At 44.6% G+C, this 22,160-nt stretch overlaps 1 protein-coding gene across 4 annotated transcripts in view; it reads right to left on the bottom strand.

The window, feature by feature from the left end:
- LOC110525725 (uncharacterized) overlaps positions 1-22,160 on the bottom strand; it is a 77,557-nt gene that overhangs the window by 53,363 nt on the left and 2,034 nt on the right. For 2 of the 4 annotated variants that reach the window (XM_036979867.2, XM_036979864.2), the window contains exon 1: positions 15,894-16,617. The exons of 1 other annotated variant lie outside the window; for it this stretch is intronic. In XM_036979867.2, the coding sequence (XP_036835762.1) occupies positions 15,894-16,081 (188 nt within the window). In that variant the 5' untranslated portion in view covers positions 16,082-16,617. Of the gene's footprint in view, positions 1-15,893; positions 16,960-22,160 lie in introns of those variants that run through there. One more of the 4 variants, XM_036979866.2, reaches the window with a different exon arrangement.

Raw genomic sequence — 22,160 nt, forward strand, 5'->3', positions numbered from 1 at the left:
CTGTGTACTTCATAGTAATACCATGATTTGATTATAATAATACTCGTGTCATGATGTTTGCATATGTGGCAGGATGTTTAAACCAATGACTGTGTGTAACTACTATATACACTATACGGTGTCTTCGGAAAGTATTCACACCCCTTGACTTTTTACACATTTTGTGTTGTTACAGCCTTATTCTAAAACGAATTAAATAAATACAAATCCTGAACAATGCACACCCAATACCCCAAAATGAGAAAGGGGCAACAAGTTTTTTTTTAGAAATGTTAGCAAATGTATTAAAAATTAAAAACATAAATAGCATATTTACATAAGTATTCAGACCCTTTGCTATGAGACTCGAAATTGAGCTCAGATGCATCCTGTTTCCATTGATCATCCTTGAGATGTTTCTGTGGTAAATTCAATTGATTCTAAATGATTCTGTGGTAAATTCAATTGATTGGACATGATTTGGAAAGGCACACAACTGTCTATAAAAAGGTCCCACAGTTGACAGCATGTCAGAGCAAAAAACCAAGCCTTGAGGTCAAAGTAATTGTCCGTAGAGCTCCAAGACAGGATTGTGTCGAGGCACAGATCTGGGGAAGGATACCAAGAATGTTCTGCAGCATTGAAAGTCCAAAAACAGAGTGGCCTCCATCATTCTTAAATGGAAGAAGTTTGGAACCACCAAGACTCTTCCTAGAGATGGCCGCCCAGCCAAACTGAGCAATCGGGGGAGAAGGGCCTTGGTCAGAGTGGTTACCAAGAACCCGATGATTACTCTGACAGAGCTCTAGATTTCCTCTGTGGAGATGGGAGAACATTCCAGAAGGAAAACCATCTCTGCAGCACTCCACCAATCAGGCCTTTATGGTAGCGTGACCAGACAGAAGCCACTCCTCAGTAAAAGGCACATAACAGCCCTCTTGGAGCTTGCCAAAAGGCACCTAAAGACTCTCAGACCATGCGAAACAAGATTCTCTGATCTGATGAAACCAAGATTGAACTCTTTGGCCTGAATGCTAAGCGTCACGTCTGGAGGAAACCTGGCACCATCCCTACAGTGAAGCATGGTGGTGGCAACATCATGTTGTGGGATGTTTTTCAGCAGCAGGGACTGGGAGACTAGTCAGGATCGAGACAAAGATGAAGAGAGAAAAGTACAGAGAGATTGGAGCAGGTTTTCATAAACAGAGTGCTCAGGAACACAGACTGGGACGAAGGTTCACCTTCCAACAGAACAACGACCCTAAGCACACAGCCAAGACAATGCAGCAGTGGTTTCGGGACAAGTCTCTGAATGTCCAAATCCAGGCCCAGCCAAGGCCTGGATTTGAACCTGATTGAACATCTCTTGAGAGACCTGAAAATAGATGTGCAACAACGCTCTGCATCCAACCTGGCCGAGCTTTAGAGAACCTTCAGTGAAGAATGGGAGAAACTCCCCAAATACAGGTGTGCCAAGCTTGGCAGTAGAATGGCCTTACTGAAGAGCTCAGTGACTTCTAACGTGGCACCGTCATAGGATGCCACCTTTCCAACAAGTCAGTTTGTCGAATGTCTGACCTGCTAGAGCTGCCCCGGTTAACTGTAGGGGCTGTTATTGTAAAACGGAAAGGTCTAGGAGCAACAACAGCTCAGCTGAGAAGTGATAGGCCACATGGACCGCTGAGTGCTGAAGCGCGTAGCTCATAAAAATAGTCTGTCCTTGGTTGCAACACTCACTACCGAGTTCCAAACTGCCTCTTGAAGCAACGTCAGCACAATAACTGTTTGTCGGGAGCTTCATAAAAAGCATGAGCTGGTGCACACCCAGAGAAAATTATTTAGACTGTGGAGCAGTAGAAACATGTTCTCTGGAGTGGTTAATCACGCTTCACCATCTGGCAGTCCGATGGACAAATTTGGGTTTGACGAATGCCAGGAGAACGCTACCTGCCAGAATGCATAGTGCCAAATGTTAAGTTATGTGGAGGAGGAATAATGGTCTGGGGCTGTTTTTCGTGGTGGGGCTTTGCCCCTTAGTTCCAGTGAAGGAAATCTTAACGCTACAGCATACAATGGCATTCTGGACGATTCTGTGCATCCAACTTTGTGGCAACAGTTTGGGAAATGCCCTTTCCTGTTTTAGCATGACAATGCGCCGTGCACAAAGCGAGGTCCATACATAAATGGTTTGTCGAGATCGGTGTGGAAGAACTTGACTGACCTGCACAGAGCCCTGACCTCAACCTCATAGAACACCTTCTGGATGAATAGACCTCAATAATGCTATTGTGGCTGAATGGAAGCAAGTCCCTGCAGCAACGTTCCAACATCTAGAGGAAAGCCTTCCCAGTAGAGTGGAGGCTGTAATAGCAGCAAAGGGGGAACCAACTCCACTTTAATGCCCATACATTTGGAATGAGATGTTCGACGAGCAGGTGTCCACATACTTTTGGTCATGTAGTGTGTGTGTGAGAAAGAGTGTGTGTACCAAGCTGAGCAGCCCTAAAGCAGCCCACAGTAACAACTCCTACATGTTGTAGTGCCTGCACAGTGCACACAAGCTCCTACTAGGGCCATATAATCTAGAGAACCTTTCCCTCTTTAACACTGTATGAGCCTCCATAAAGGGTAAATGGGTTGTTGGGATGGGTCCCTGTTTCCTTCCCCCTCCATGGCCTCCAGAACCAATAGATAACCTTCTGAAGCCTCAGAAAGAGAGAGCGAAAAGAGAAGAGAAGAGGAGAGAATATGAAGAGAGAGAGAAGATGAAAGAGAGAGAGAGAGAGAGAGAGAGAGAGAGAGAGAGAGAGAGAGAGAGAGAGAGAGAGAGAGAGAGAGAGAGAGAGAGTGTTACGGTGCGTGAAGGAGGACCCAAAAGCGAATTAACGTAAACAGAGCTTCTTTAATAACAAAACAAACGTAGGCTCAGATGGACCGGCAGATTCCGACAGGACAGGACAAGGTTGCAGCAAACATGACGATAGTCTGGTTCAGGCATGAATAACACAAACAAGAATCCGACAAAGACAGGAACAAAAACAGAGAGAGATATAGAGGACTAATCAGAGGGAAAAAGGGAACAGGTGGGAAAAGGGGTGACGAGGTAGTTAGGAGGAGACAAGGAACAGCTGGGGGAAAGAGGGGGAGAAAAGGTAACCTAATAACGACCAGCAGAGGGAGACAGGGTGAAGGGAAAGGACAGAAACAAGACACAACATGACAATACATGACAGTACCCCCCCACTCACCGAGCGCCTCCTGGCGCACTCGAGGAGGAAACCTGGCGGCAACGGAGGAAATCCTCGATCAGCGCACGGTCCAGCACGTCCCGAGAGGGAACCCAACTCCTCTCCTCAGGACCGTACCCCTCCCAATCTACTAGGTACTGATGACCACGGCCCCGAGGACGCATGTCCAAAATCCTACGGACCCTGTAGATGGGTGCGCCCTCGACAAGGATGGGGGGGGGGGGGAAGACGAGCGGGGGCGCGAAGAACGGGCTTGATACAGGAGACATGGAAGACCGGGTGGACGCGACGAAGATATCGCGGAAGAAGAAGTCGAACTGCGACAGGATTAATGATCTGAGAAATACGGAACGGACCAATGAACCGCGGGGTCAACTTGCGAGAAGCGGTCTTAAGGGGAAGGTTCTGAGTGGAGAGCCAAACTCTCTGACCGCGACAATATCTAGGACTCTTAGTTCTACGCTTATTAGCAGCCCTCACAGTCTGCGCCCTATAACGGCAAAGTGCAGACCTGACCCTCTTCCAGGTGCGCTCGCAACGTTGGACAAAAGCCTGAGCGGAGGGGACACTGGACTCGGCGAACTGAGATGAGAACAGCGGAGGCTGGTACCCGAGGCTACTCTGAAAAGGAGATAGCCCGGTCGCAGACGAAGGAAGCGAGTTGTGGGCGTATTCTGCCCAGGGGAGCTGTTCTGACCAAGACGCAGGGTTGCGAAAAGAAAGACTGCGTAAGATGCGACCAATAGTCTGATTGGCCCGTTCTGCTTGACCGTTAGACTGGGGGTGAAAGCCGGAAGAGAGACTGACGGAAGCCCCAATCAAACGGCAAAACTCCCTCCAAAATTGAGACGTGAATTGCGGACCTCTGTCCGAAACGACGTCTGACGGAAGGCCATGAATTCTGAAAACATTCTCGATGATGATTTGTGCCGTCTCTTTAGCAGAAGGAAGCTTAGCAAGGGGAATAAAATGAGCCGCCTTAGAGAACCTGTCGACAACCGTAAGAATAACAGTCTTCCCCGCTGACGAAGGCAGTCCGGTGACAAAATCTAAGGCGATGTGAGACCACGGTCGAGAGGGAATGGGAAGCGGCCTGAGACGGCCGGTAGGAGGGGAGTTACCGGACTTAGTCTGCGCGCAGACCGAACAAGCAGCCACGAAGCGACGCGTGTCATGCTCCCGGGTGGGCCACCAAAAACGCTGGCGAATGGAAGCAAGCGTACCCCGAACGCCAGGGTGGCCGGCTAACTTGGCAGAGTGAGCCCACTGAAGAACGGCCAGACGAGTAGGAACGGGAACGAAAAGAAGGTTCCTAGGACAAGCGCGCGGCGACGGAGTTTGAGTGAGTGCTTGCTTTACCTGCCTCTCAATTCCCCAGACAGTCAACCCGACAACACGCCCCTCAGGGAGAATCCCCTCGGGGTCAGTGGAGGCTACTGAAGAACTGAAGAGACGAGATAAAGCATCAGGCTTGGTGTTCTTAGAGCCCGGACGATAAGAAATCACGAACTCGAAACGAGCGAAAAACAGCGCCCAGCGCGCCTGACGCGCATTAAGTCGTTTGGCAGAACGGATGTACTCAAGGTTCCTATGGTCAGTCCAAACGACAAAAGGAACGGTCGCCCCCTCCAACCACTGTCGCCATTCGCCTAGGGCTAAGCGGATGGCGAGCAGTTCGCGGTTTCCCACATCATAGTTACGTTCCGACGGCGACAGGCGATGAGAAAAATACGCGCAAGGGTGGACCTTGTCGTCAGAGAGGGAGCGCTGAGAAAGAATGGCTCCCACGCCCACCTCTGACGCGTCAACCTCGACAACGAACTGTCTAGTGACGTCAGGTGTAACAAGGATAGGTGCGGATGTAAAACGATTCTTGAGGAGATCAAAAGCTCCCTGGGCGGAAACGGACCACTTAAAGCACGTCTTGACAGAAGTAAGGGCTGTGAGAGGGGCTGCCACCTGACCGAAATTACGGATGAAACGACGATAGAAGTTCGCGAAGCCGAGAAAGCGCTGCAGCTCGACGCGTGACCTAGGGACGGGCCAATCAATGACAGCTTGGACCTTAGCGGGATCCATCTTAATGCCTTCAGCGGAAATAACAGAACCGAGAAATGTGACGGAGGAGGCATGAAAAGAGCACTTCTCAGCCTTCACAAAAAGACAATTCTCTAAAAGGCGCTGGAGGACACGTCGAACGTGCTGAACATGAATCTGGAGTGACGGTGAAAAAATCAGGATATCGTCAAGGTAAACGAAAACAAAGATGTTCAGCATGTCTCTCAGGACATCATTGACTAATGCCTGAAAGACAGCTGGAGCGTTAGCGAGGCCGAAAGGAAGAACCCGGTATTCAAAGTGCCCTAACGGAGTGTTAAACGCCGTCTTCCACTCGTCCCCCTCCCTGATGCGCACGAGATGGTAAGCGTTACGAAGGTCCAACTTAGTGAAAAACCTGGCTCCTTGCAGGATCTCGAAGGCTGAAGACATAAGAGGAAGCGGATAACGATTCTTCACTGTTATGTCATTCAGCCCTCGATAATCTATGCAGGGGCGCAGGGACCCGTCCTTCTTCTTAACAAAAAAAAACCCCGCTCCTGCGGGAGAGGAGGAGGGGACTATGGTACCGGCGGCAAGAGCTACAGACAAATAATCTTCGAGAGCCTTACGTTCGGGAGCCGACAGAGTATAGTCTACCCCGGGGGGGAGTGGTTCCCGGAAGGAGATCAATACTACAATCATACGACCGGTGTGGAGGAAGAGAGGTGGCCCTGGACCGACTGAACACCGTGCGCAGATCGTGATATTCCTCCGGCACCCCTGTCAAATCACCAGGCTCCTCCTGTGAAGAAGAGACAGAGGAAACAGGAGGGATAGCAGACATTAAACATTTCACATGACAAGAGACGTTCCAGGAGAGGATAGAATTACTAGACCAATTAATGGAAGGATTATGACAAACTAGCCAGGGATGGCCCAAAACAACAGGTGTAAAAGGTGAACGAAAAATTAAAAAAGAAATGGTTTCGCTATGATTACCAGAAACAGTGAGGGTTAAAGGTAGCGTCTCACGCTGAATCCTGGGGAGAGGACTACCATCCAGGGCGAACAAGGCCGTGGACTCCCTTAACTGTCTGAGAGGAATGTCATGTTCCCGAGCCCAGGTCTCGTCCATAAAACAGCCCTCCGCCCCAGAGTCTATTAAGGCACTGCAGGAAGCTGACGAACTGGTCCAGCGTAGATGGACCGACAAGGTAGTGCAGGATCTTGAAGGAGAGACAGGAGTAGTAGCGCTCACCAGTAGCCCTCCGCTTACTGATGAGCTCTGGCTTTTACTGGACATGAAGTGACAAAATGACCAGCAGAACCGCAATAGAGACAGAGGCGGTTGGTGATTCTCCGTTCCCTCTCCTTAGTCGAGATGCGGATACCTCCCCGCTGCATAGGCTCAGCACCCGAGCCGGCAGAGGAAGATGGTAGTGATGCGGAGAGGGGGGCAACGGAGAACGCGAGCTCCTTTCCACGAGCTCGGTGACGAAGATCAACCCGTCGCTCAATGCGAATAGCGAGTTCAATCAAGGAATCCACGCTGGAAGGAACCTCCCGGGAGAGAATCTCATCCTTTACCTCTGCGCGGAGACCCTCCAGAAAACGAGCGAGCAAAGCCGGCTCGTTCCAGCCACTGGAGGCAGCAAGAGTGCGAAACTCAATAGAGTAGTCTGTTATGGATCGATTACCTTGACATAGGGAAGACAGGACCCTGGAAGCCTCCTCCCCAAAAACAGATCGATCAAAAACCCGTATCATCTCCTCCTTAAAGTCCTGATACTGGTTAGTACACTCAGCCCTTGCCTCCCAGATTGCCGTGCCCCACTCACGAGCCCGTCCAATAAGGAGAGATATGACGTAGGCGACACGAGCAGTGCTCCTGGAGTAAGTGTTGGGCTGGAGAGAAAACACAATATCACACTGGGTGAGGAACGAGCGGCATTCAGTGGGCTCCCCAGAGTAACACGGCGGGTTATTGATTCTGGGCTCCGGAGATTCGAAAGCCCTGGAAGTGGCCGGTGGATCGAGGCGGAGATGGTGAACCTGTTCTGTGAGGTTGGAGACTTGGGTGGCCAGGGTCTCAACGGCATGTCGAGCAGCAGACAATTCCTGCTCGTGTCTGCCTAGCATCGCTCCCTGGATCTCGACGGCTGAGTGGAGAGGATCCGAAGTCGCTGGGTCCATTCTTGGTCGGATTCTTCTGTTACGGTGCGTGAAGGAGGACCCAAAAGCGAATTAACGTAAACAGAGCTTCTTTAATAACAAAACAAACGTAGGCTCAGATGGACCGGCAGATTCCGACAGGACAGGACAAGGTTGCAGCAAACATGACGATAGTCTGGTTCAGGCATGAATAACACAAACAAGAATCCGACAAAGACAGGAACAAAAACAGAGAGAGATATAGAGGACTAATCAGAGGGAAAAAGGGAACAGGTGGGAAAAGGGGTGACGAGGTAGTTAGGAGGAGACAAGGAACAGCTGGGGGAAAGAGGGGGAGAAAAGGTAACCTAATAACGACCAGCAGAGGGAGACAGGGTGAAGGGAAAGGACAGAAACAAGACACAACATGACAATACATGACAGAGAGATAGAGAAGATGGAGAGTAAATGAAGAGAAAAAGAGAAAGAGAGAGAGCTACCATGCTTTTTAAAATTATTATGTTTATTTGTCAGGGACCATGTACAACATGCCATTGCACCAGATTTAGCTCGATAGCTAATTTTCATCTGTTGTCCCTGCGCTTCATGGGAGGCCAGACCTCTAACCATCCCTCCTTCAGTTCAGAACTAGCCAGGGGAAGTGGTTTATCCCTTGATATCCCTCGATTTTCTTTTCTTGTTCCTAGACCTTAGCTATTCTATCACACAACAAATCAAATCAAACTTTGTCACATGCGCTGAATACAACATGTGTAGACCTTACTGTGAAATGCTTACTTACAAGCCCTTAACAGTTCAAGAAAGAGTTAAGAAATAGTCTGTAAATGTCAATAAGCCGGTGACCATTGGATTAATTGTTCAGCAGTCTTATGGCTTGGGGATAGAAGCTGTTAAGGAGCCTTTTGGTCCTAGACTTGGCGCTCCAGTACCACTTGCCATGCGGTAGAAGAGAAAACAGTCTATGACTTGGGTGACTGGAGTCTTTGACAATTTTTGGGGCTTTCCTCTGACACTGCCTATTATATACTGTAGGTCCTGGATGGCAGGAAGCTTGGCCCCAGTGATGAACTGGGACGTACACACTACCCTCTATAGTGCCTTATGGTCAGGATGCTCTCTATGGTGCAGCTGTAGAACCTTTTGAGGATCTGGGGTCCTGAGGGGGAAAAGGTGTTGTCATGCCCTCTTCACGACTGTCTTGGTATGTTTGGACCATGATATATCGTTGGTGATGTGGACACCAATGAACTTGAAACTCTCAACCTGCTCCACTACAGCCCTGTCGATGTTAATGGGGGCCTGTTCGGCCCGCCTTTTCCTGCAGTCCACGATCAGCTCCTTTGTCTTGCTCACATTGTCACGGCACCACACTGCCAGGTCTCTGACCTCCTCTCTATAGGCTGTCTCCTCGTTGTCAGTGATCAGGCCTACCACTGTTGTGTTGTCAGCAAACTTAATGATGGTGTTGGAGGCGTGTTTGGCCACGCAGTCGTGGGTGAACAGGGACTACAGGAGGGGACTAAGCACACACCCCTGAGGGGCACCCCGTGTTGAGGATCAGCATGGCAGACGTGTGGTTGCCTACCCTTACCACAATCACCTGAACAATCACCTGAAATGGGGATTCCTGCTATTGCTGCTGCGCCCCAAAATGATCTGTCCACTACCTGGACATCATTGGACCTGGATCAGAAGAAAAGCAGGTTACACCGTTTAAACCACTAACCTTGTATGAGGAATATTACCATGACTGATAGCACGGATTAGATCACAACAGGACTGGGAATTAGCCAGATGAATTCATCCAGTGTATATTAGAAGAGAGAATTTCCACATTAATGGAATTATGCTTTGACTCAGTTTTGTTTTCTTTAAAATGTCTGCCAAACAGAAACTATTGATTTCAACGTTTAACAAACCATACAACTCTATGCACAAGGACTACTTTTAACAATTTCCACTGAAAATTGTACAAAACAAATTTAGTGGAAGAACTGTGCAAATGCAAAATTTGTTAACGGAATAATGGGAAAATCTCCCTCTGGTTTTTATGCGACCACGTTTCCCAAAAGCTCTGTTAACTGTCTTCTCAGAATTAAGATTCAAAGACGTCTACAGAAGGAATCAGGTGTCAGCTATGACATGGCACACATTTATAAAAAAGTGGCTGTCCCCATAGGGGAACCCATTTTGGTTCCATGTAGAATCCTTTTTGGTTCCAAGTATAACCCTTTTGGGTTCCATGTAGAACCCTCTGTAGAAAGGATTCTACATGGAACCCAAAAGGGTTCTACCTGGAACCAAAAAGGGGTTTTCAAAGGGTTATCCCATGTGGACAGCCAAAGAACCCTTAAAGGTTCTAGATAGCACCTTGAGATTGAAAAAAAAATATTTTGGTCATTTGTCCCTGATCTGTACTACACAGAAATACATAATTATGGATATGAATGTCATTCTCCTCATGTTTAACAAGTTTGGACATCACAGTGCAGCGCAGTATAGTACAGAGTACAGTGCAGTACAATACAGCACAGCAGAGTAGAGTAGGGTCGAGTTCAGTACACAGAAAGATAAATAAAACCGTTATGAGCTGAACATAACAGTACGCCAGTTTGGTAATGCCCAAGATGAGTCTGCCTGTGTGTGAGAGGAATTGCCCACATCCTCCCCACTACAAAGGGGATCAGACACTGTGATTGTTCCCAGCTTTGATCCACCTTGGGCCCACGGGCTCACCAAGAGTCTGTTAAGCAGAAGACCATTATCCCCTGCTACAACATGGCCCCCATGTCATTTCTACTACTCAGCTGGAATCACAGCAGTCTGCAGTAAGGCTCTCACAAATAATTACTTTATTTGATAGAAGAGACAACTTTGTTTCTATAGAGACTCACTATATCTTGTGTTATCCATTGCAAAAGTACCACAGTGATAAACAGATTACAGCTGAAGTAGTTTTTATAGAGACTCAGTATACTGTAGCTTGTGCTATCAAAGTGAAACATTACAGCTGAACTAGTGGGGAGTTGGGGTACTGCATCTCACATTAGGGACACAGGTGTTTGTTTTACCTAATAGTTCCAGTCTCAACTGCAAAGTGTAAAACTTCCCCAGGGTTGAGATGTCCCCTGATTACAAGGTGTGAAACCCAACAGCACGGCTGTGTTTAACTGGCACGGGCACCAGGCAGGCAGGCAGGCAGGCCCACTGCGAGTATCAAGTCTCTCTGCAAACACCTCAGACTCCCTCCCTCCTTCCTTCCTTCACTCCCGATGCTGGACCAAAACCAAGTAAATCACAAGGCACAACGAGCCCTGAAACTGATCACAGCCAAATGTTTAGAGGGAAAAAGGAAATCTAAATGCTTAAGGGAGAGAAAGATCACAGCTTTGGCCCAATAACTAATTAATAAAAATGACAGAGAGCTCATGAAATTGTCACGTTGACAAGCTTCTACTCTTCAAGGTGAGCAGCGCTGCTGCTGTCCTCTCACTGCAGTGTGCCTGAGGACTGTTGTTCACACAGGAAGGCTCCTCCAAGGCCATGCAGATCTATATGCAGTTAGGTAAGAGCACTAGTCATTGGAAAGAGAAGAAACAACAACAGAGAGAGATAGAGCGAGAGAGAAGATAGAAACAGAGATAGAGAGAGGAATAAACCTAGAGCCAGGCCCTCTGAGACACAGAGAGAGTAGAGGAGGGCAGACAGGCAGGCTCACAGAGGACAGAGGAAGGCCAGGTTAGGGTGAATAATGTCCAGGTGCATTCCCCACCGAGCTTCCTGTTTCAGTCCCTCTCCCTCTCAATAACTCTCTTCATCTGGGACATAGTTGAAAAATCGCAGCCCCCCTTCTCACCCTCTTTCTCCAGCCCAATGCTGTGGGAGGAGGGTAGAACATTAAAAAAAATACATTTAGTATGATAAAAATCTCAAGGAATTCCTCTAGATTTCTGGCTGTGGGAAAAGCTCTTGTCGAGAACAAACGACAAAAGACAGATGTGGCAGACGGCCAGACGAGAAGCGATGAGGAGGTGGAGGAGAGGAGACGGCAGAGGTCACACAAGGAAGCCCTCAGTGGAACAGACAAGGTGTAGAGGATAGACCAATTAGGATGCACTGTGGGTCCCAGGGCAGAGGGAAAAGGGTGCAACAATAGAGAGAGATATTCAGTGACATTATTGAAGAGAGACGGATTAAAATAAAAAGATAAATAAAGCCAAAAAAAAGAACATGAAAGAGCATATAAGTACCAGTAGTATAGTGTGTTGGTGGTCGTCACTGCTCTGTGGGTTGAAATACTGCAGCGGTGTAGAAGAGGTGTTGAATGAGAGGTTAATGGGGGACATTAGGGGATGTCCCATTGGGCTCCAATTTTAGTCAGGATCAAAGGACATGTCAGGGGCCAATCAGGCCATAGTGAATGAGAGGAGGGGGCCAAAGCCCTCTAAGCAGAGCCGGGCAAAAGGGCTCTCCATACCTGATAAACGTCCCCGCTCTGTGTAGACCTTACCGTGAAATGCTTACTTACAAGCCCTTAACCAACAGCGACTCTCCAAGAAAGAGTTAAGAAAATATTTACCAAATAAATAGAAGTAAAAAATAATAAAAAGTAACACAATAAAATAACAATAACGAGGCTATATACAGGGGGTACCGGTACCGAGTCAATGTGCGGGGGTACAGGTTAGTTGAGGTAATTTGTACATGTAGGTAGGGGGGAAGTGACATGCATAGACAATAAACAGCGAGTAGCAGCAGTGTAAAAAACAAATGGAAGGAAGGGGGAGGGGTGTCAATGTAAATAATCCGGTGGCCATATGATTCATTGTTCACAGTCTTATGGCTTGGGGGTAGCCTTTTTTTAAGGAGCCTTTTGGTCCTAGAATTGGCGCTCCGGTACCACTTGCATTGCGGGAGCAGAGAAAACTGTCTGACATGTGTGAGTATTTGACCATTTTTGGGGCTTTCCTTTGACACCTGTGATTGAGTGAATGTGTAGGTGGGAGTGTGTGAATGAGTGTGTGTGTGTGTGTGTGTGTGTGTGTGTGTGTGTGTGTGTGTGCATGTATGTGTGTGTGTGTGTGTGTGTGTGTGTGTGTGTGTGTGTGTGTGTGTGTGTGTGTGTGTGTGTGTGCGTAACTGTCAGCTCCTCTGTTGGGGGTAGTGCAGGAGAATGCGGTGGTGATGGGTCAGGCTCTAGAGGTCCCACAGTGAGAGGTCTGTGTGGCAGTCAGACCATGACTCCCCCTCCTCATGCTGGCAGCACAGGAAATAGCTCACAAAATGAGTACCTTTTGCATCCCTTTGATATTTAAAGTAGAAATTGTGCACCAATATTGAATTGGAAAAAAACTGTTATTTCAAATGAATTAAATAAAGTGCACTTTATCATTCAGATTTTTTATATTAATAAATACTTTTTTCCGTGCACCCTCAGTGACTTCTACAAACATTTGAACCCACCTAGCCCCAACATTTGTCAACATTTTCACCATCATTGTAAAGCCCTAGTTATTTTGTTGCTTTGACAAAGTCATTTCTGAATATTATTACTTATTTAAGGTGACAATTGATTCACTCATTTTAATATGGTGAAACTGTTCCTTTAAAAAAAAGAGTGAAAAAAAGAAACCTTGAAGATCTAATAGTCAAATCCTAGTGGAAAAGCAGCCGACTGGGCACACACTGGTTGAACCAACGTAGTTTACACGTCATTTCAATGAAACCAAAGGGGAATAGAAGTTAAATAGGCGTTTCTGCCTAGTGGGAGGTGAACTGGTCCTACTCTTTTTGGCCATTTGCTGGTGTTTTGTGGTGGAAAACTGAGCTGGTCGAGTATAACACGTCAACCTTGTTACCCATAGATAGACTGGCTGGAAATGTTTTAACAATAAATGCAAACTTGTGAAGCTTGCATACAAGGAGATTTGTGGCTGATTTAAGATGGAATTGTCAACCTTGTTACGGTCAACCCTGTTAGTTTAATTGGCACTTCATACGCACTTACTATAGTAATTTAATTGGTTTTTTTTTTTACCTCGAGATGGGAAAATGAAATCAAACGTTTTTTATGACCAAGTTAAACTTCTCAAGAACCACTGAATTAGTGGAATGACACAGCTGCTGTCTAATCCCTTAACTACGCTTGGCTTCAATAGCCCTCATTTAGGCCAAGGGTGAAAAAACCCTGCTGCATTGCCTTTATTGTAAGAATGGTTTACTCAAAGTATTTTTTTGATACTGTAATGGTCCTGTGATTTATTACAAGCTCTGGCTTGTGTCATGTAGGTGCTGCTTATTGTGTTGATGGAAATTTTGTTTGGTTGATGTCATGTGCCTGTTTGTCTTTTATTTCACTTTTATTTATGCAAGTCAGTTAAGAACAAAATCTTATTTTATAATGACGGGTTACCCCAGCCAAACCCTCCCCTAACCCAGACGATGCTGGGCCAATTGTGTGCCGCCCTATGTGACTCCTGATCCCAGTCAGTAGTGATCCAGCCAGGATTAAACCAGGGCCTGTAGTGACAACTCTAGCATTGGGATGCAGTGCCTTAGACCACTGCGCCACTCAGGAGCCCTGATACTGATGTGTTGATGCTGCTGTCTTAGTCAAAGTCTCTCTTGAAAAATAGATGTTTATCTCTTCGAGATTACCCTGGTCAAATAAAGGTTCAATAAATAACATTTCTAGGTTGCCCGGGATGCTGGTCTGAATCTAGCACTAGGGAGACTTTTTTCAGTCATTGTTATCTCTTGACCAATAGTCATTATCTCTTGACCACCCCTACCATTATTAAAATAAACTTTTATCTCTCTCAGTACCTCTGTCATCAAGACTTTGTTCAATGCTTTGTATGTGGACAAAGGAATGTTACAGTGCTCCTACTACGGACATGTGAGAGGAGAGGACAGCCCTCTGTCCTACACAGAACTAATGGTAATGCCCCCAAATGGTCTTGTTGACACACACCATAAACATGCCTGTCCACATGACGCAGCCTAGACAGACAACAGCCCAGATGAAGTAGAACTGCAGCTGCATGTGTTTAGTAAACATGTCCACCAACCACAGCACATGAGTGACAGAGAGAGACTCGGGGTGGAGGAGTAAACGCAGCGAACCAAGGCCAGGACCTCTCTGCACCACCTGGACACTTCTCAGGGACACTACACTCATCAGCAGGACGTTCCACCCACTCTCCTCTCCTCTCCCTCATCAACCCCCCCATCGCTCAGAACCTGAGAGAGTAAATATTAGTGTGATGGGGAACTTGATCACATCCACATTGGCTGGCTGGCCTCTGTGAAAAACACTAGCTTTGTCCAAAAGGGAAGCGAGGGGGCTGGTGTTTTCCACTCTGTGTTTAGTCTGAGGGCTTTGCTCACAGAACCACCCTCATCAACAACCCTGCTGTTATACGGAACCCTCACCTCTGAGGATCACAGGGGAGGAACACACAGAGGGAGAACATCAAAACAATCCAACAGAAAGAGAGATTACTAAACACAGATCTGACCATTTCACACAATATAGTAGTATATTTGTGCAACAAACAATAAAGAGTAGCTTTTTCACCTGTTATTCAGCAGATCCACTTTATTACAACATAAAACAGACCAGCGTTTTCCATTCACTACCCATTCCAGTTCAAGAGCTCCCCTCTGTTTGCTGAGGGACCCATACAAGGGGGATTTATAGAGGCAGATGAGAGGGTTGAGTTGGTGGTTTGTACCTGTCTTTATGGATGTGTGTGGGGCTTAGTGGAGGACTGGTCAGATGAGGAGCTCCCTGACAGCTGAGAGGCAGCAGATGTTGGAAAGGAAGAGAACTGCTGCCGGCCAGACCAGAGCACAGTTTAGAGACAGCATAGCTCTCACAGGACAGGAGCCAATAGGCCACACAGAGCGACAGTGGGCAGGCCAATGAGGATGGGAGAGCACTGCACACAGTGCGCAATGTGCTGCCTGGACAGGAAAAAGGAAACCCAGTGTCAAGCAGACAATGAGACCTGCTAGATGGATAGAATAGGGTTGGGAAGAGTCATTGTTGGTTGCTTAAATAGGCAGAAAAAAAGGGGTCTTTGAGGTCCACAAAAGATGGATAGGTATTGATAACAATAGGTTAGTTATAAGTATATCTGAAAAAAAAATAAAGACAACTAAAATGAATTGAAAATATACTTTTTAATTAGTGACATTAAATGTTGCCTAATCTATGAATGTTTCAAATTGTGAATGGTATGGATCCTAAAGCAGGTCGTTTTATCTGAAAGGATGCTTCAAAGACACAGAACCTTTGAGTGAGTCTTTGACAGGTTTGTTTTATTGGGCCTTATGAAGATCTAGCCTACTGTACTAGCCTAGTAATCATCATTTCCATGAAAGGTTATAGGCTCTAATATACAAAATTAGAAGATGCACAACAATAAACGATAAGGCATTAATCCATACCTTTTTTGATAAATAGATGTTTGAGACGCTGCGGAAGACTCTCTGTTGAGCTGTGTCCCAGTTGAATATTTGTAAAGACCCGTCCTCCAGGTTCCGTGCGCTGCAGAGGTCAGCCACAGCAGCAGCACAATCCAACTGAAACTTTTTCGGGAAAGCGCGGACACGCAGTCCGGTTGACACGCTCCCATTTCCGCGGCGTCAAAAAAGCACAGGCTGAAGAGTTCCTAAAAAGGTGAGCTAGTGAGTAGATTTCTTTCCAGTTCGAGAAAAAAATATACCTAAAAGTCCAGGTTTTCGCTTCACGGAGAGAGAGCGCATCCCTTCATCAACCAAATACATAAAATACAAATATCAACTACACCTTTACCGTTATAATAGCAAGAAAGGACGTGGCTGCATTTTAAATATCACGGAAAGAAAGGTAAAAATGACAGGCCGAAAACAAAAATATTCAAACATTCACCGACTTTGCAGAAAGTTCCCCACATGCCCTAATCTATAGGCAGTGTTCCGAAGCAACCAGCCAAAATAGGTAGGCTAATGTGACTGGCCGGTCTCTTTTCTTTTCACTATCAGCACTCCCTCCCTCCGTCTGAGCGTACTGTAGCCTATCTCAAGTCGAGTTTCTCACAATGGAAATAAATTAGTCTCCTTCAGTCTTTTAAAAGCACAGCCCGCAGTCTTTTACCCTGCCCATTCTCTATTTCAACATTTCACCGGAAACAAGGCACGTTTAAAAACAGATTCCCTTTAAGCGTCTATCGTCATTATCAACACTGAACTATCCCGGAGTGATTTATGTCATATTCCTAATCCTAATCCTAAATCATTATAGTTTCGAAATTCTACAGTGGTAGGCTACACGTGGGACTCATGTGAACAGAATAAATGATTGTGAAATAAAGAAGTTAGTCCGATGCATTCTGATGACAATAAACATGCATAAATAGCCCCAATATTATGGTGGTGATGATGCTGCTGCTGAATTAGTCTTTAATCTCTGTTCGTGAGTGTCTATAAGTGCCCATGCTTTATTCTAAGGACATAACACCTAGATGCCAGACACACTTTGCATTGTGTCATCTGGTATTTATTAGCATGCAGTAGACATGCTCTGTATCGTTCTCAGTGGCATAGCGCAGTTATGCTGAACAAGCAAGGTCCAAGCAAGAAAAAAAATAGCAGTTTTATAGCTAATCTCATGCTATTTTACACATTTTGCCATGAGGCTGCGAGAAAATGTTTCTGTTGTTCAGGGATTCTTGAAAGACTGGACAATCGCAAACATTTATCTTGATATTAACACAATTTGAAATATATTTAATCAATAAGGCCCGAGGGGGTGTGGTACACGGCCAATATACCAAGGCTAAGGGTTGTTCTTACACATAAAGCAACAATAGTGCCTGGACACAGCCCTTAGCCGTGGTATATTAGCCATATACAGTTGAAGTCGGAAGTTAACATATACCTAGGTTGGAGTCATTAAAACTCGTTTTTCAACCACTCCACAAATATATTGTTGACAAACTATAGTTTTAGCAAGTCGGTTAGGTCATCTATTTTGTGCATGACACAAGTAATTTTTCCAACAAATGTTTACAGACAGATTATTTCAATTATAATTCACTGTATCACAATTCCAGTGGGTCAGAAGTTTACATACACTAAGATGACTGTGCATTTTAACAGCTTGGAAAATTCCAGAAAATGATGTCATGGCTTTAGAAGCTTCTGATAGACTAATTGACATCATTTGAGTCAATTGGAGGTGTACCTGTGGATGTAATTCAAGTCCTACCTTCAAACTCAGTGCCCCTTTGCTTGACATCATGGTTAAATCAAAATAAATCAGCCAAAATTGTAGACCTCAACAAGTCTGGTTCACCCTTGGGAGCAATTTCCAAACACCTGAAGGTACCTTGTTCATCTGTACAAACAATAGTACGTAAGTATAAACACAATGGGACCACGCAGCCGTCATACCGCTCAGGAAGGAGACGCATCTGTCTCCTAGAGATGAACGTACTTTGGTGTGAAAAGTGCAAACCAATCCCAGAACAACAGCAAAGGACCTTGTGAAGATGCTGGAGGAAACAGGTACAAAAGTATCTATATCCACAGTAAAACAAGTCCTATATTGACATAACCTGAAATGCCGCTCAGGAAGGAAGTGCTCCAAAACCGCCATAAAAAAGCCAGACTGGTTTGCAACTGCACATGGGGACAAAGATCGTACCTTTTTTTGGGGGGGAGGGATTTTACCAGTTTTTCTCCCCAATTTCGTGGTATCCAATTGTTTTTAGTAGCTACTATCTTGTCTCATCGCTACAACTCCCGTACGGGCTCAGGGGAGAGATGAAGAGACGAACGTCTCTGATGGCACAGCTGGCGCTGCAGTACAGCGCCCTTAACCACTGCGCCACCCGGGAGGCACTAAAGATCGTACTTTTTGGAGAAATGTCCTCTGGTCTGATGAAACAAAAATAGAACTGTTTGTCCATAATGACCATCGTTATGTTTGGAGGAAAAAGGGGGACGCTTGCAAGCTGAAGAACACCATCCCAACCGTGAAGCACGGGGGTGGCAGCATCATTTTTTGGGGTTGCTTTGCTGCAGGAGGGACTGGTGCACCTCACAAAATAGATGGCATCATGAGGCAGGAAAATTATGTGGATATATTGAAGCAACATCTCAAGACATCAGTCAGGAAGTTAAAGCTTGGTCGCAAATGGGTCTTCCAAATGGACAATGACCCCAAGCATACTTCCAAAGTTGTGGCAAAATGGCTTAAGTACAACAAAATCAAGGTATTGGAGTGGCCATCACAAAGCCCTGACCTCAATCCTATAGAAAATGTGTGGGCAGAACTGAAAAAGCGTGTGCGAGCAAGGAGGCCTACATACTGACTCAATCACACCAGCTCTATCAGGAGGAATGGGCCACAATTCACCCAATTTATTGTGGGAAGCTTGTGGATGGCTACCCTAAACGTTTAACCCAAGTTAAACAATTTAAAGGCAATGCTACCAAATACTAATTGAGTGTATGTACATTTCTGACCCACTGGGAATGTGATGAAAGAAAGAAATCTAAAATAAATAATTTTCTCTACTATTATTCTGACATTTCACATTCTTAAAATAAAGTGGTGATCCTAACTGACCTCAAACAGGGAATATTTACTAGGATTAAATGTCAGGAATTGTGAAAAACTGAGTTTAAATGTATTTGGCTAAGGTGTATGTAAACTTCAGACTTCAACTGTATCACAAACCCCTGAGGCGCCTTATTGTTATTAAACTGGTTACCAACGTAATTAGAGCAGTAAAAATGTTTTGTCTTACCCGTTGTCTACGGTCTGATATATCACAGCTGTCAGCCAATCAGCATTCAGGGCTTGAACCACCCAGTTTATACAATTTGATAGATCAAAGTATCAGCTATCACACTATGTAAAGCAGAAACCCTCAACTAGATCTTTTCTTGAGAGTATTGTCGGGGGCAGTGGAGGCAAGGTCAGCAGTGATTAAGAGCATTGGGCCAGTAACCGAAAGGTTACTGGTTCAGAGCCAACTAGGTGAAAAATCTGTAGATGTGCCCCTGAGTGAGGCACTTAATCATAAATACTCATGTAAATCGCTATGGATAAGAGTATCTACCAAAATGGAGGCATAATTACAAATCATTTGTTGACTGCAAAAAGCCCAAACAGTGTAAGGTTTGACTAAAACATAATAATTTCAAACTTTGCTTATGTTTGTATACGATCACGTGTATCTATTATGCGGGAGAATACTTGGGAACATATTTATTAAATTAAAGACACTTGGAGCTGATTTCCTGGTGTTTATACAGTATTTTATGTTAGTCTATTTTGTCAGAAAACTTGGGGAACCCTGATGTAAAGGAACACCCTCCTAATTATAAAATGCAATTAACTGGATTTATGTCAACTCTGACAGACACCATAAAAGGCATTTCATTTTCACAATTATTGTCCAACAAGGCCTTGATTGTTGAAATCTCCAAATGATAATTTTTTTATAGCACTACTATATGCTCCAGGGCTAATTTCATTAGCATTTTGGCACGTTTTTCTAGATTTAGAACATAAAACAACATGTATAAAGCAAACATTATCCCTTAGGTCAGCACAGCAAATACTTCAATTGTTTGTTGCAGAACAGTGGTTACAAAAAAAATCTTAAGCCGTCAATGACAGAGTTGACAACAGATACTCAAAACAGACATATTGTTGCCTATGAAAATAAAAGTTTAATACAAAATGGGTAAAATATGGAAAACGTATTACTTGACAATACCCAATAAAAGCATAATTATTCTATCAGATCTTTCAGCACTCTGATGGAGTTTATGTTTTAAGGAGTTGACAAAAATTGCATTTTTCTTCTTCATTGAAGTGGTAAACACAATTTACTTTTTCCTCAGTTGCTTTATGACTGACTATAAGACCTAGTTAAATGTAACATATTTGAACTAAAATTCATATTCTATTTTAATCTATAAGGCAGATGGAATTGACAGTTTATGGTTGTGACCATGGTGATTCCAATATTGTTTGTCTTGTTGCACACATGCGGAGATCATCCATTCACCTACTCTGCGTCTCACAAAGACAAGGCGGTTGGAACCAAAAATCTCAAATTTGGACTCATCAGACCAAAGGACAGATTTCCACCGGTTTAATGTCCATTGCTCGTGCTTCTTGGCCTAAGCTAGTCTCTTCTTATTGGTGTCCTTTCGTGATGGTTTCGACCACAAAGGCCTGATTCATGCAGTCTCCTCTGAACAGTTGATGCTGAGATGTGTCTGTTACTTGAACTCTGTGAGGTGCAGTTCATTGCCGATTTCTGAGGCTAGTACCTCTAATGAACTTATCCTCTGCAGCAGGGGTAACTTTGGATCTTCCTTTCCTGAGGCGGTCCTCATGAGAGTCAGTTTTATCATAGCGTTTGATGGTTTTTGCGACTGCACTTGAAGAAACTTTCAAAGTTCTTCACGTTTTCCGGATTGACTGACCTTCATATCTTAAAGTAATGATGGACTGTAATTTTTCTTTGCTTATTTGAGCTGTTCTTGCCATAATATATACTTGGTATTTTACCAAATAGGCCTATCTTCTGTATATCAATCCTACCTTGTCATAACACATCTGATTGGCTCAAACGCATTAAGGAAAGAAATTCCACAAATGAACTTTTAACTAGGCACACCTGTTAATTGAAATGCATTCCAGGTGATTACCTCGTGAAGCTGGTTAAGAGAATGCCAAGAATGTGCAAAGCTGTCATCAAGGCAAAGGGTGGCTACTTTGAAGAATCTCAAATATAAAATATACTTTTTTGGTTACTACATGATTCCAAGTTATTACATAGTTTTGATGTCTTCACTATTATTCTACAATGTAGAAAATAGTCAAAATAAAGAAAATGTCCTTGAATGAGTAGGTGTGTCCAAACCTTTGACTGTTTGTAAAATATTTAATAAATTAGCAACGTTCATAAAAACAGGTTTTTGTGTGTAAAAAAAAAAATATATTTCATGCTGTAACACAACAAAATGTGGAATAAGTCAAAGGGTATGAATATTTTTTGAAGGCTCTGTAGCTGACCATGCTCATTCCTGATTCATTTAGGATTTTAGACAAATCTGATGTAGTAAACCAAATCTCCGGACAAACATTTTAGGAACCAACATTTTGAGAGAAATATTATTTGAAGTCACAGAAGGCTATTGCAAGAAACTACATTTGATATTTTTTTCAGTTGATATACATTTTTGCCAGTTTTATTAAAAATGTTAAATATTATTTTGGAGAGTTTTAATTTCGGATCCTTTGCCCCGGACAAGGGCATTTGCAGGCATAGAGCCGACATGGAAATTAATATTGAAAGTATTTTGAAACCCCCCCCCCCCAAAAAAAATATTTTACCTTAGAAAAATTCCCTTAAAAAATACATTTTTAAGCTCAAATAATGCAACAAAAGCAATTTTTTCAACTATAAAATACAGTTTCTACACATTTTACCATGAGGCTGAGAGCATTTTTGGCAGTGTGAAAGAGGATTTCCTGTAATAAAAAAAAAAAAATGGCATGGCTTATGATGCATTCATATGCTATATGTGGGGCATGTGCTACGCCAGTGATCGTTCTTCCTCCAGTCCCTCCTAATCATGGTCTTTGTCCAGCCTTAAGCTATGTGGTTGCCATTTGCATCCTAACTCAGCAGCCTGTGGGCAGAC

This window comes from Oncorhynchus mykiss, chromosome 6, assembly GCF_057628025.1.
Source record: "Oncorhynchus mykiss isolate SJ-2025 chromosome 6, ASM5762802v1, whole genome shotgun sequence".
In the NCBI taxonomy this organism is placed as follows: domain Eukaryota; kingdom Metazoa; phylum Chordata; class Actinopteri; order Salmoniformes; family Salmonidae; genus Oncorhynchus; species Oncorhynchus mykiss.